We start from the raw sequence: 13,358 nt of genomic DNA, 5'->3' as shown, positions 1-13,358 counted from the left end.
AAATTTCCATTCCTGGAAGTCTCTGGCCCACTCTGCAGACGGGGAGGTTCATGGTGCAGGATGCAGCTACTTGGGGTAGAGGGGAGGCCACGATTCCTAGATGGCAAACCCTCGGGGGGAGAGGGCAGGAGGCCAGCACAGCATGATGCTGCATCATTTCTTCCCACAAAAGGGACATGTTAGCCAGCATAAAGCCTGGGAGGGGTAGAGTGGGAATGTTGTTACCCTCTGATTTCAGTTGGCAAAATTTTGATTTTTCCAGCAAAATTTCTTCATCCACCCTGACGGCAAGAGCACTTTATGGGACAACAAAAAGGGAATGCAGGTACCCACACACTTGATCAGGGACTTATTGTATGTCCACTGTGAGACTGTAATCAACAAGAAGGTCTTCAAATCAAATTTCTTCATCATCCATATAGCAGGTAAGTATTTGGGAAGGTTCAGGGGAGCAGTTTGGTTGGTTCTGAAATCCACCAGTGTGGCTCAAGGGATTGTTATGGTCCTCTCTAGCTACACAGACTCTGTATGGTGCTTATATCTCTTCCACTGTGTATTGGACAAGATGCAGCAAGATTCCCAAACCTCCTGTAACTGCACAGCCTGAGTCAAAGAGTTAACTAGATCAGAAATCTCTTTTCATTCCCTCTTTCTGCATCAGGGAGTGAGCTGTATGACATCCAGCTGTATCCCAAGAAAGCCATGGAGCTGCTAGTGGGAGAGAAGCTGGTCTTGAACTGCACAGTGTGGGCTGAGTTCAACTCTGCCGTCGGCTTCCACTGGACTTACCCTGGCAAACAGGTACCAGCAAGCTGAGCAGCTCCCTGTGCACTGCACTGTTACCCTCTGAGTCGCCCCCTCCTGACTCTTCATTGTTCCTCTTCACATCATTGGCAGGGCTCTGCTTCATAATCCTAACCACGCTGTGCCCTGGACATCTTGGTCAGAGTGTTCTCCCATTCTTTTTCTCCTGCAGAAGAAGGCAAGACAGAATGAAGACCCCTTTTTCTGGCAGAAAGCTCCCTCCTTGCTGAGGTGTTACTGCTCTGGGGCTCTTGAGAAAACAAGAACTTCACTTTCACCAGTGCAAATCCAGAGCAAATGTGATTGATTTAAAAGGAACTACTCTAATCATAGAGTCCTTGTTACCAAAAACCTGTGAGATGGTTCCTTCCCCACTGTGCTTCCCCCTCTTGTATTCTCTGGCTTTTTTGAGTGGTGTGACAGGGGAGTCCCTTGAGAACATCACTCAGTTCATGGGGCTCCCAGTCTGGTTCCTGGGCCACAAGAGCAAACCATGCTAAGGTCTGAGCCCAGCCTCAGGCAGTCAGTACACAGAACATGTGCCCTTCCATCCCTGAGGATGGCAGTCAGTTTTGCAGAAACCTGCCCAGGTAGAGGCAAGCACTGAGCATCAGGAACCACAGCTGTGAAGGGCCCATCCACACAGCCTCATCCCATTGTTGTCTTTCATCCCCTTCTCTCTCCCACAGACGCAGCGAGCAGTGATCGAGTCTGAGCGCCGGTCGCTGCAGACACAAACAGAGCTCTCCAGTATCCTGACCCTCCACAATGTCAGCCAGCAGGACCTGGGAAAGTACACATGCACTGCCACCAGTGATGGCCAGATGCTGGAGGAGAGCACTGATGTCATTGTGCACGGTATGGCACCTGCCAGAGCCCTGCAGAGCCACAGCCAGAGCCCAGCTGCAGCAGACCCCAACCCTGAGCCTGCCTCCACTCTGCTTTAGTGAAACCCAGCCCTCCTCCAGCCCCTCAGCCCTCCTGTGCACCAGCATCGTGCTGGGAGCAGAGTCACATTCAGCAAGGTCCCAAAAGGGAGGGAGAGAGATGCCAACACCAAATTGGCCCAAATGCAGTGCAATGGCAGGACACATATCTTGCAGCCCTATGGCAAATGCAGTGCCCCTGTGGCATGGCTGGCCTGAGAGGCACCAGCTGCAGGTGCACAAGGCACCATCTGCTTTGGGTGGTTGTTTTTTAGCAGCAGAAAGCCACAGGGCAGCCCAGCGTTCCTGTATTCCCAATGGTTCCCAAGAGGGAGACAGAGGCAGATCTTCAGCTGCCAGGATCTCAGTTGTGCTGTCAGGACACCCAGCCCTGTCCTTGGTCCTTGCTGTTGGGCCCTGTGGAGAGCAGCAGAGCTGTGTGACACCCTGTCTCTTTGAGTTCTCCTCCACGGTCCCTTTTTCCCTTGCAGAAAAGCCTTTCATCACTGTGGAGTGGAGGAAGGGCCCAGTGATAGAAGCCACTGCAGGAGATGAAGCCGTGAAGCTGCCAGTGAAAGTCGTGGCCTACCCCCCACCAGACTTCCAGTGGTAACTCACCTTTCTTAGCTTGAGCCAGTTTCTCCTTTTCTCCTTTCCTCTGTCGAATGGGGAAGCCTCACCTGGCTTCTTTGCTAGGTCCCCCTGCCGCCAAGATTGTCACAAATGTCACTTATTTCTGCCCATGGGGGCCATTTCTCCCATGTCCTGGCTCTCAGCGAGGCCCAGGTGGAGTTCCCACAGGAGCTGTCCCCTCTTGTCCCTCTGCTGTGTCCATCACAGCCGCCCAGAGGAGCAAGGTAGTGGAATGAGTTGTGCACCTCATCATGCTGCACTTCCATCAGAGCTGACGGGAGATGGGAGCTTTGCACCCACTCACTGCTCAGGCAGAGCTACAACACCCCCAACCCCACACACATCCATACGACACAATGTGCAGACCCATAACCTGGGTCCAGGAAAGGCCCATGAGTCTCTCCAGAGAGGTCCTCAGTGCTAACAAGAGGCACTCTGCACTCTTGTGGCAGCCCAGCTGCCAGTGGGACACTTCCTCCCCATGGCTGCATTTTCTCTCTGCCTCCCTGCAGGTACAAGGATGGAAAGCTAATTCCCAAGCAATCTCAATCTTCAATGCAGATCAAGGATGTGTCGGAGCAGCATGCTGGGACATACACGCTGGTTCTGAGGAACAGGCTGGCAGGGCTGGAGAAGCACATCAGCCTCCAGTTAATTGTCAATGGTAAGGTGGGGCTGGGGCTGGAGCTGGGGGGAGAGTGCTGAGCCCATGGCCCCAGCCTTGGGGCTGCTCCAAGACCAAGTGCCCATTGCTGTCCTAAAGCAGTTAGTACCTACATCACCTCTTCCTCCCCCATGGCACAATGTTGTTCCTGGCTCCCTCACTTTGGGCAGTTTATATCATTGCTCAGGGGCCACTTCCCTGAGCAGTTGGAGATGCTGCTGAGGGTGACCCTGACTGATGTGGACTTGAGAACAGGGCAGCTGCCACACAGATAAAGTCTTGATCTGGAGTAGCTCCTCTGGGTGGGAAGCCCCTATGGAGTTTTCCCACAGCAGAAAGTGGTCCCAGTCATGCAAGAAATAGGTGCCAGCTAAAAAAGTGCTGGAAGGACACTCCTACCTGGAGATGTGTCTCCGGGAGGCTCTGTGGCCCTGTGCTTTGAGCCCTGTAGCATCCAGACAGTTCCACTCACCACAGAAAAGAGAAATGATGTAATTTAAATCTACTTAAGTACGACCTGCTGTGCCTTGCAGGCCTGAGTTGCCCTGAGAGCCAGACAGCTGTAGTCCCCCAAAAATGGGCCTGGGGAGGGCTGTGCCAAGCCTGGGGATGCAGTGCCTGAGCCTGCAGCTGCCCACAATGTCACTCTGATCCTTGCAGTTCCTCCACGCATCCATGAGAAAGAAGCCTCTTCCCCAAGCATCTACTCCAAGAGGAGCCCCCAGGCCCTCACCTGCACTGTCTACGGCATCCCAGCACCGGAGGTGATCCAGTGGCAGTGGAGGCCGTGGATGCCCTGCCGGATGTTCTCCCGACGCAGCCTGTAAGTGCCATTTCCTCCAACACTTGTGTCTTGTCAGGCCACCATCCTGGTGTTATGGGCTTCTTGTGACCATGGCTGTGCCCCCAGCTGTGCCTCAGCTTTGCTCTCCCACCCACAACACAGCACCTTCTGGGAAGGCAGAGTGGAAACACTTGTTGTCCGTGTGGTAGTTTTGCCCAGGCTGGCTGGTCCCAGACACCAACACTTCCACAGCATCCTCTGCATCCTCAGCCACCTGCCTCTGTCAGTGGATGTCCATGGCCCAGCCACCCCTCACAGCACCTGCAATGAAGCCACTGATCACTGTGCTAGTGGGGAAACTGAGGCAGATTGCAGGAGAAATTGTCACAGCCCCTTGGTAAGACCCCAAGACAGCAGCTGGGGCTCACATCATTCCTGTCCTGAGGTTCCCTTGGTTTTTCTGTCCTTTTTCTTCTCCTGTGAAGCAAAAGTGCTCATAGGCAGTTGCTGCTTGTGGGGAAGAATTGCTGAATCCTGGGGAAGTGCCAGATCTCTGCCAGCTGCTGGGATGATTTGCCAGCAGGGCAATAGGTAGGCAGGAAGGGTACATGCCCACTGCCTGTGCCCTGGGAAGCTGAGGCAGCATCAGGCAGGGCTGCAGTGGCATTTTTTAATGACAGTCTCACCAGAAGAAGGAAAAGGGATGCTAGGGAGTTGTAGCCAGAGCAGTCAGGGCGGAGGACATCAGGGTGCCTGGAGGAAGCCAGGTCCCGCAGCCCGGCAGCCTTCTGCCAAGCAGGGCTGCCAGACTTTTCCATTGCATGCAAGTGCACTGTGGCCCTGCCAGGAAGCAGAGGGGCCCATGAATTATGAGCACTGTCTCCCAAGGCCACCATGTTTCTGCCTAGCACAGCTCCAGAGGATGCAGGAGGCTTCTTTCTAGCTTCCTGTTGTTTACACAGCTCACCAGTGTGTTTGCTCCACCAAGTGCTCTGCCCCACACTGCTAGCACACACCTTTGCTACAGCTCCTGAGCCCTCAGCTCCCCTCTGCTTCCCTGTCACCCAAAGCCTCTCCCTCCTATCCCAACCCACCCTCCCATCTTCCACTCCAACCTGCATTTCAAAAGCACCCTTCAGGCAGCAGCATGACAGGTCCCTGACAGATTTGGCCACTTCTCCCCACCCACCTGTCTCAGCCTGAAGAGGTACCATCATTCCCCTGTGAGACACCAGCAGCACCTCTACCTGGGGAGGTCTCTCCTGGCTTTTGTTGAATCGGGGGCAGCGGGAGCACCCCTGGGTGCTACGCCCTTGGGTGTTGCACCATCTGCTCCCCAGGCTAGCACCAGCCAGTCAGTGACACCTTTGACTCTCAGTCCCAGCAGGGCTTTAAGGTCTTGGTGCTGAGCAAAATGACATAAAGAGTTGCCCTAGGCACACATGAATCATCCTGTCTTTCTCCACCCTTAGGAAGGAAAGATGAAGCCCCAGGCCTGCGGGTGAAGACACTGCTTGGGACACCTGTATCTGTTCCCTGCCTCAGTTTTCACACCTACAAATTTTTGCCTCGCTGGTGGTTGCAAGGCACCCTTATAAAGCACATCAGAATTGTGTAACCCAGGAAATTTTGCAGAGTTATAGGACAGGGCCATCAGTTCTCTGACACAAAGCTGCTTTTGCTATCTTTTCTCCAGCTAACCTTCTCTCTGTCTCTCTCCTCTTTCCCGTGCTGGTCCCTGGCTGCTGGATTAGCAATAGCAGGCACCGGGCAGCAAGGCGCCATCAGCGGGACCGGATGCCCGAGTGCAAGGACTGGAAAGATGTGTCCCAGCAGGATGCTGTGAACCCCATCGAGAGCATTGACACCTGGGTGGAGTTCGTGGAGGGGCGGAACAAGGTGAGGCTGTATTCCAAACCCATCCTGGGACACGCACAGGACTCCTTTCCAATCAGCCAGAAAAGTGGCCTGGAAAGGGGCCTGGCAGAGACAGATTTGGGGAGGGCTTCACACCTCTGCTTCTAAAGTAAACCATCAGTGGGGGTTCCCAGCCCTGGGGCTCCACAGTACCAGGCAGCCCCAGGGCGAGGGAGAGCTGTCATCTTTGAGAAATTGCCCTGTGTCCACAGAGGCCCCCGCTGGGGCTGGCTGTGCAGGAGGGATTTCATGGATTGCTACTGAGCACATGGCATCCAGCTAGGGAAGACGTGGCACTTGCCATGGGGACAAGTGCTATGGGGACTCCCATGGCCATTTCTGAGCATTTTGCAGGAGCTGTTCTGTAAAAACCAAGTCCTGCAGAGCATCCTGGGCAAGAGAGCAGGAGTCATGAGCTGACTAGGAAATCCCTGGACTTAGGAAAGTGCATGTGTCTGGTGGGGTATTTCATGCAGCTGTCCCCACCCTGGTGGGGTGAGGATGATTTGGAGAAGTTGGCATCCATCTGCTGCAGATGGATTTGTGAGTAAAAATTTGTGAGTACTCACATTTGTGAGTAGAAGCAACGTGTGCTCCACAAAGCCACTTCTCCATCACAGCATTTCCTCTCTGGAAGGAACATCTTTCCCTCACTGCAGTGAGGGAAAGCTTGCTGCCTGCTTCTTTCTGTCTCCTGGGTAGCCACGAGTGTCAGACCTGTGCCATGACAAGGTTCCTGTCCCCACTGGTGTCGGGCACCAGCGGCTCACAGAGGGATGCAGAACAAACAAACGGGCCCCTGTTTCTGAAAGTCACTTCCTGTTTTCCTACACACCTCTAAAGGCACTTCCCGTCCCCTGGCCTGGCCGGGAGTTCATCACTCTGCCAAAAGGGTGGCAAACGGCAGATGATTCTCCTCCCAGAGCAGCTGAAGGGAGGTTGAGGGATTGATGTTCCCCAGGAACGCAAGCAGGGGTACCGGGAGCTCTTGGATAAGAAGCTCTTGTGTCCCACTAGGGGTGTGACACTTGCATTGGTCCTTTCTGATCTTCCCCTATTTTCCCCATTTTCTTCCTTCTATTCCTCAGCTGTGTCCTTCTCATTCCATCTGTTTGGTTGTAACTGTCCTGGAGCTTCAACTTGGGTTGTGCATCCCCACGGATGTATAAGAGTTTTGGGAGAAAAGAGCTATTCCATTCACAGTGGGATGCCAAATCCTAAAATCTGCTTTCTCTCTCTCTCCTTGTCCTTTGTGCCTGTCTTCTCTTACCATCCTCCTGGTTTTTATTCCATCTGCAAAGGCCAGAACAAGCCACAGGATACGCAGTGCACAGTCATGCACTGCAGGCAGCAGGATGATGTCAGATCAAGAAACCCCAACTCAAACATAACACTGCAGATTAGAAGGAAAATCCCCAAAGAAACAGGAAAGGCAGCACACAAAAGTGCCAGCAATAGGGTCACTCTGGTTGTATGAATAACCCCAAGAAACGGAAAAGGCAATGGACAAAAGTACCAGTAATAAAGTCACTTCAGCTGTGTTGAGTATGCGCTGAATGAATGACTGTTCCTTCTGGTTAACACAACCTCAATACGTTGCCCCTCAGAACGGAAATGCTTCCCAAAGTCTATAGGATTATGGGATGTAAAGGGAAAAAAATTTCCTGTAGGACCACGTTAATTCTGCATTTTAAACACCATCTCATTAGAGGGATTTTTTAACTTGTCATTTCAACTGGAGCCTCCAACTGCAAGTCTCCTCTAAGGGGAGAGCTTGTAACACTTTTGGTAGCTCACACACGTGCTGTGTGAGCCAGGAGGAGGAGAAGAGCAGCCTTATTCCCCAGCTGCTTTTCTTGGCTAATTTGGAGGCAGCATCCCCTGGGTCCATGCTCCCAGGATGGCAGCCTGGCTGTTTGCCCAATCTTAGTCATGTCTTGCTGGAGGGAGAGAGGAGGAAGCGTCTAGGACCGTGTCTATGTATGGTTGGAATTCAGTGAAAGATGACTGCTCGTCCCGAAGGGATGAGAGCTGGGATATTTTCACAGGTTTGATTTCTCCTTATGAATAAAAGAAGTGTTTGCAGGTCTGTAAGTACCCATAAATTCCACTGAACCCTGTGGGACACTAAATAGTCACTTAACTGCAGAGGGCTCAGGGAATCAAAACCCTGGTGTCCTTTCCCTTTCTTCCCACTGTAATAAATAAAGCTTGGCAGGAGCTTAACCATCCCCTCAGCCCTGCATCCTGTTACTGTCCCCCTTGCTGAGCACTGTCCCCATTGTGACCCAAGGGGCTTAACAAGAAGTTTGCTCCTGTGGAGAGGCATCTATGCTGACTGGGCTCCATAGAAAGATGGGGAGATTGGGAATAAAATCATGTTATTATTGGTAGAGCCAACAGATAAAGCTTGAAATGCACAAAGGGCTGTAGGATAAGGGCCTGTTTTCACATAACAACAACAGCTGTCGGGGGCTTTGCTACCTGGGGGAGAGCAGCAGTGATCCTACTTCTCTTCCCTGTTGCTCTTTCTAACTCTTCCTTATGTTCTCTTCCCCCATCAGACAGTCAGCAAATTGGCCATCCAGGAGGCCAATGTCTCAGCCATGTACAAGTGTATTGCCTCTAATAAAGTGGGTCGAGACGAGCGGCTGATCTACTTCTACGTGACCAGTGAGTACTGTAAACCCCTTCCCCCTGCACCAGCCAAGCTCTCTGCTTGAAATTGGCAGGTCCCTGGAGCTGTCAGGTCCTGCCACTCACAGTAAGGATCTTCAACAGCGACTGGAAAGCCAGCGGGAAAGCAGGGCTAACCCAGTGGTCTGCTGGGTGGCAAAAGCCTGAAGCCCTGGCAGCAGATAGCACGGGCAGAGTTTGGCAGGCAGACTCGGGAATGAGCCAGCACTGCCTGTGCCTAGGTCCTGAAGCAGACCTGGCAGTCCTGGGCTGGTCTTGGGCTGGGGACACCCCCTGGCTCAGGCCCAGGCAGCTCCCCGGGCTGGGATGTGCCTGGTCCAAGAGCATCCTCTAGTGGCACCGCCCGACCGATCCCAGGCCAGTCCCGCTGGCCCCAGCCCCGGCAGGGATCCCACGGGATTTTGGTGATGGGAGGAAGCTGAGTTTGTAGGAAGCAGAGCCCCGCGGTGCGGGCTGGAGTCATGGCCCATAGGGGGATGCATGAGCCTCCTGCCAGTGGTACCCTGTCCTGGCAGGAGCCTGTCCCTGTCTGCTGAGACAGGGAGCCCAGCAAGGGCACAGCAAAAGCTTATCCTATGGAATGAGAATTCCATAATCAAATTCCCAGCCCAGAAGGCTGGGTTCATGGCCCTTGTGCTGTCAGAGCCACCAGCTATTGTGAAGCCAGAAGACCAGTCACTTCAGTCACTGCTTCAGTAATGCTTTCTGTGTTGTTGTCCAGGCTGCTGTGTCACTGCCTGCATGTGTGAAGGTGGGCATGTGTGCAAACCAGAATGCTGCAGCTGAGCTGGGAGAAGTAACAGCCGAATTCAGACCTCCCTGGCTTGTTTCATTTGTGACCCCATGTCACCCTGTTCTTTTAAAAGTTTTCTATACCTTCTGATGTTTACATATTTCTACTAGATTCTCACACACTGTCATGTAAATAATGATGGTTTTACATTCTTTATGGAAGGAGAGAATTGATAGACCGTTAGTTTGACCAGTGTAGTTGGAGAAGTGGCAATTTCATCCTCCAATCCACTGCCACTTTTAGAATTCTATATATTGCAAGGTCAGAAATAAAGGTCCCTCCTTTTACTTCCTTTTACTCTTTTAATCTTAGTGTGCATGCATGAGTTATTTCATGTCATAGTGGGACCACCCCATCTTAATTTCACCTGGGACTTGAGCAGGTCCCATAGCACTCACTGGGCTTAGTCTATGATTGCCATCAGTTTGTATGTTCTGGTCTACAGTGGTTTCCTTTACCCTGGATGAGGACAGGCGGATCTCTGAGAGCTAAGCCCAAGGAGACAATTTCATTGTGTCTGGCAGCTCAGCCATGAAAACTCATTCACATGTTCATTTCCTTCCTGAAAGCCATTCCAGATGGGTTCGAGATTGAGTCCCAGCCCTCGGAAGAGCCCATAGAGGGGCAGGACCTACAGCTGAGCTGCAATGCAGACAACTACACCTATGAGAACCTGCAGTGGTATCGGCTGAACCTCTCCAAGCTCCACGATGAAGAGGGCAACCCCCTCGTGCTGGACTGTAAGAACGTCCACCACTATGCCACCAAGATGCAGGGGGACCTGCGCTTCCAGCCCAACTCCAACGATGCGACCTTGCTGCTCACCATCCCCAACATCTCCCTGGATGAGGAGGGAGATTATGTGTGTGAGGTGCAGAACAGGAAGACTCGGGAGAAACACTGCCACAAGAAATACATCTCTGTGCAGGGTGAGGGTCCACAGGGCTGGCGGGAGTGACAGAGGAGAGCTGGTGCTCTTGCTGCCATCCCCATTCCCGGGCCATCCCCAGGGGAAGCCACACAAGCAAGCTAAACTCAAGGTGGCAAAGGCAGGGCACCTGGGTTCTCAAGACACCCTTCAGCAGGGGTCAGAGACCCAAAGGCCCCCAGGAACACAGATATTCTTGTGATCAATCAGTTTCCCGTTTTCCCCTCCTCCTCTTTGTGCTGCTCCTCCAGCCCTGGAGATCCCCCGCCTCAAGCAGAACCTGACAGACATTTGGGTGAACGTCAGCGACTCCATAGAGATGCGCTGTAAAGTGGATGGCAACCACGTTCCTGAAATCAGCTGGTACAAAGACGAGAAACTGGTGGAAGAAGTGTCAGGTACAGTGGGCTGGGGGTGGATCACAGGCAGGGCAGAATGTCCAGCAGCTGGAGAGCTGAGCACTGCTGAGTTCTGGGACTTGCTGTCCCCAGATAAAGGCACCTGTTCTCTGAATCAGCCAGAGCCTGGTCTTAATCACATTCTGTCCTAATTTGATGCAGTCTCACTGGCCAAATCTATGCCCTAGGGCCTGGCTCAACACTGTCTGTGCTTGTGCACATTCGGCTGGAGAGCAGGGAGAGAGAAATCATTCATGTTCTTACTCTCAGCCCAGTGCCTGGCATCTCTGATTATGCAGGGTCTGACCCAGATCTTACAGAAGGAGCATGTGAAGGATCCAGGCACATTGCAGAGGGAAAGGAACATGTTCTGAAGCTGAAGCAGAACTTGACACACCAGCTGGACTGCCTGGGCACTGTCCCTGTTCAGAATGTTCAGTGGGGGATTTGTACCCTCTGTATACTGCCTGGGGAAGGCCTCTCCAGGGTTTTTCTGGGGCCATTAAGAGAAGAGCCTCTGCCAGCTGGTGTGATGTAATTCTGCCATCTGAAATGAATCAGCCAAAAAATGCAAGCCTTGTTGTGAGCCTGAGACCAGTGTACTAATCTTCCTTCCCTGTGAGTGACCATGACAACCCTCTGTGCCTTACAGGGATTGACCTGGCAGACTTCAACCAGAGGCTGAGCATTCAGAGGGTGAGAGAGGAAGATGCTGGGCTCTACCTGTGCAGCGTCTGCAATGCTAAGGGCTGTGTGAACTCCTCAGCCAGCGTCTCCGTGGAAGGTACCAGCAGCCACAACACCCCTGGGGATGTAAAGGGGTGGAATAAGAGTTATGGCCAAGCTCCCATGCCTCTTCCCTGTGACAGTGGGAGGCAGTGAAAGCCCCTTGGTCTTGCTGGTGGCATGATGCTCTCACAGGGGGACCTGTTAGGCCAGAGCATGTTTAGCTCAGGCAAACATGTCTCCAGTCACCCCACATCCTGATGCAGATCATAAGGAATGGCTGAGCTGGAGCATAGAATGGGAATCTCTGAAACTATGATTGCCCTTCCATCCCACAGGCTCTGATGACAGGACCAATGTAGAGATTGTCATCCTGATTGGCACTGGAGTTATTGCTGTTTTCTTCTGGATCTTACTTATTCTCATCTTCTGCAACATCAAAAGGGTACGTGACTGTCACTGCCCCAGGCAGGGAGGGTGGCATATCAGAGCTTGGAACAGCATCAGTGCTGTGATGTGGGGCTCCATGACAGCACCTGCTAAAAGGAGGTCATTGAGTGATGCTTCCAGTGCTCTCACTGTCAAGGACAGGGTGAGTAAGGGCTGTGGTAAAGGAGGTGATGGGGAATGGCCTTTGCTTGGGGGGGCAGCAGGTCAAGGCAGGCAAAGAATCTAAATCCCATCTGGGAGTCAACACCCCGGGCAAGGAGGGCACCTCCTCACCCTTTGTGTTGGCTGGTTCCTTTAGCCAGCCCACGCAGACATCAAGACAGGCTACCTCTCCATCATCATGGACCCTGGCGAGGTGCCCTTGGAGGAGCAGTGCGAGTACCTGCCCTATGATTCCAGCAAGTGGGAGTTCCCACGAGACCGCCTGCGCTTGGGTGAGCCAGACCCCCTCCCTCCCACTGCACACTGCAGCCAGGGCTTCCCACCAGCCCTACAAACTCACCCTTCCGATTTCTTAACACACCTCTCTGCATTTAATGCTTTCTCTCTGCCTCAGGCTTCCCATCCTCTTCCCCAGGCTGTCCCTAAAGCCCAGCTGTCCCAGGGAAATCTCTTTAGGTCTGACTGTAGCCAGGTCAAAGCCAACTGTTATCCCAGACTTCCTTAGCATATCCACACAGGTATTACTGAAAACAAGACCCCTGGATGTGGTTTAAAACACATGCCCATATTTTCCAAGTGGGAATCTGGACAGAACAGCCCAGTTTCCAGAAGGTACCCCAAGTTCAGGACCAGGATTGCATACATTATTGTCCTCATGCTGAGACACTTACCTGCAGCCTCTTCCCCCTGTCTGGCAGAGTTTAAAGGGCAGCAGACTACCTTTGAGGCACTGAACAGTGACATTAGTCCTGGCTGCTGTGCTGCAAGGGGTCATTTACCTTTCCCACACACAACAACTTGTTGATCGAGGGCAACAAACAGCCCCTCACTTCTGCATGGCCATTTCCTTCCTCTGCTTTGTCCATGCCAGCTCTGTCTCAGTTCCTCCCATCGTCCTTTCTCTTAGTCTCACCGACACAGCAAGCAGCCACTTGAAAGGGCACATGTTCCATTCCTTCCTTTTCCTTTATGATGTTTTTTCTTTCTTCTTCCCATGATTTCCTGTTGGGATTTTTGTTTTCCTTCATTCTATTCTGCCTTTACTGCACCTGCCTTTTTTCACACTTACTCTCCTTGCCCATAGGTAAAGTCCTGGGTCATGGTGCCTTTGGGAAGGTGGTGGAAGCATCTGCATTTGGGATCAATAAAAGTAACAGCTGTGAGACTGTAGCAGTCAAAATGCTGAAAGGTATGTGAACAGTGAAGCAAAACATGCAATGTGTGTAGACAGCAATTAATGAGGCACCTGCCACAGAACATTCACCCTGTAATGTCTGTATTTTAATTAATGGCTTCTTGGCCATTAATTTGATCCTCTTTGGCTCCATTCAGCTGCACTTGGAGGCTGAAGTGGCAGAACAGACAGCAAGGACCTGGGGAACTCAGCTTTCAAGGAAATTTAGCTGTCTGCAGAGGCAAAGAATGAAATCTGTGTCAAAGGACTAAAAGAATCCAGAGTCCCTCTTTGGCATGCCA

At 52.4% G+C, this 13,358-nt stretch overlaps 1 protein-coding gene across 2 annotated transcripts in view; it reads left to right on the top strand.

Annotated features, from left to right (window-relative positions):
* The window catches only part of FLT4 (fms related receptor tyrosine kinase 4), a 57,870-nt gene that overhangs the window by 31,960 nt on the left and 12,552 nt on the right, over positions 1–13,358 (top strand). For both annotated transcript variants that reach the window (XM_030283926.4, XM_030283927.4), the window contains exons 5-18: positions 263–425; positions 662–801; positions 1,494–1,662; positions 2,222–2,339; positions 2,876–3,027; positions 3,688–3,850; positions 5,566–5,710; positions 8,293–8,401; positions 9,788–10,147; positions 10,398–10,544; positions 11,197–11,328; positions 11,609–11,715; positions 12,019–12,154; positions 12,967–13,071. In XM_030283926.4, coding sequence (XP_030139786.2) covers positions 263–425; positions 662–801; positions 1,494–1,662; positions 2,222–2,339; positions 2,876–3,027; positions 3,688–3,850; positions 5,566–5,710; positions 8,293–8,401; positions 9,788–10,147; positions 10,398–10,544; positions 11,197–11,328; positions 11,609–11,715; positions 12,019–12,154; positions 12,967–13,071 — 2,146 coding nt within the window. The remainder of the gene's footprint in view (positions 1–262; positions 426–661; positions 802–1,493; positions 1,663–2,221; positions 2,340–2,875; positions 3,028–3,687; positions 3,851–5,565; positions 5,711–8,292; positions 8,402–9,787; positions 10,148–10,397; positions 10,545–11,196; positions 11,329–11,608; positions 11,716–12,018; positions 12,155–12,966; positions 13,072–13,358) is intronic.

The sequence above is a fragment of the Taeniopygia guttata genome, chromosome 13, assembly GCF_048771995.1.
Source record: "Taeniopygia guttata chromosome 13, bTaeGut7.mat, whole genome shotgun sequence".
Lineage (NCBI taxonomy): Eukaryota > Metazoa > Chordata > Aves > Passeriformes > Estrildidae > Taeniopygia > Taeniopygia guttata.
Note: the sequence above shows the minus strand (reverse complement) of the source record. Positions and strands in the feature narration are given on the sequence as shown.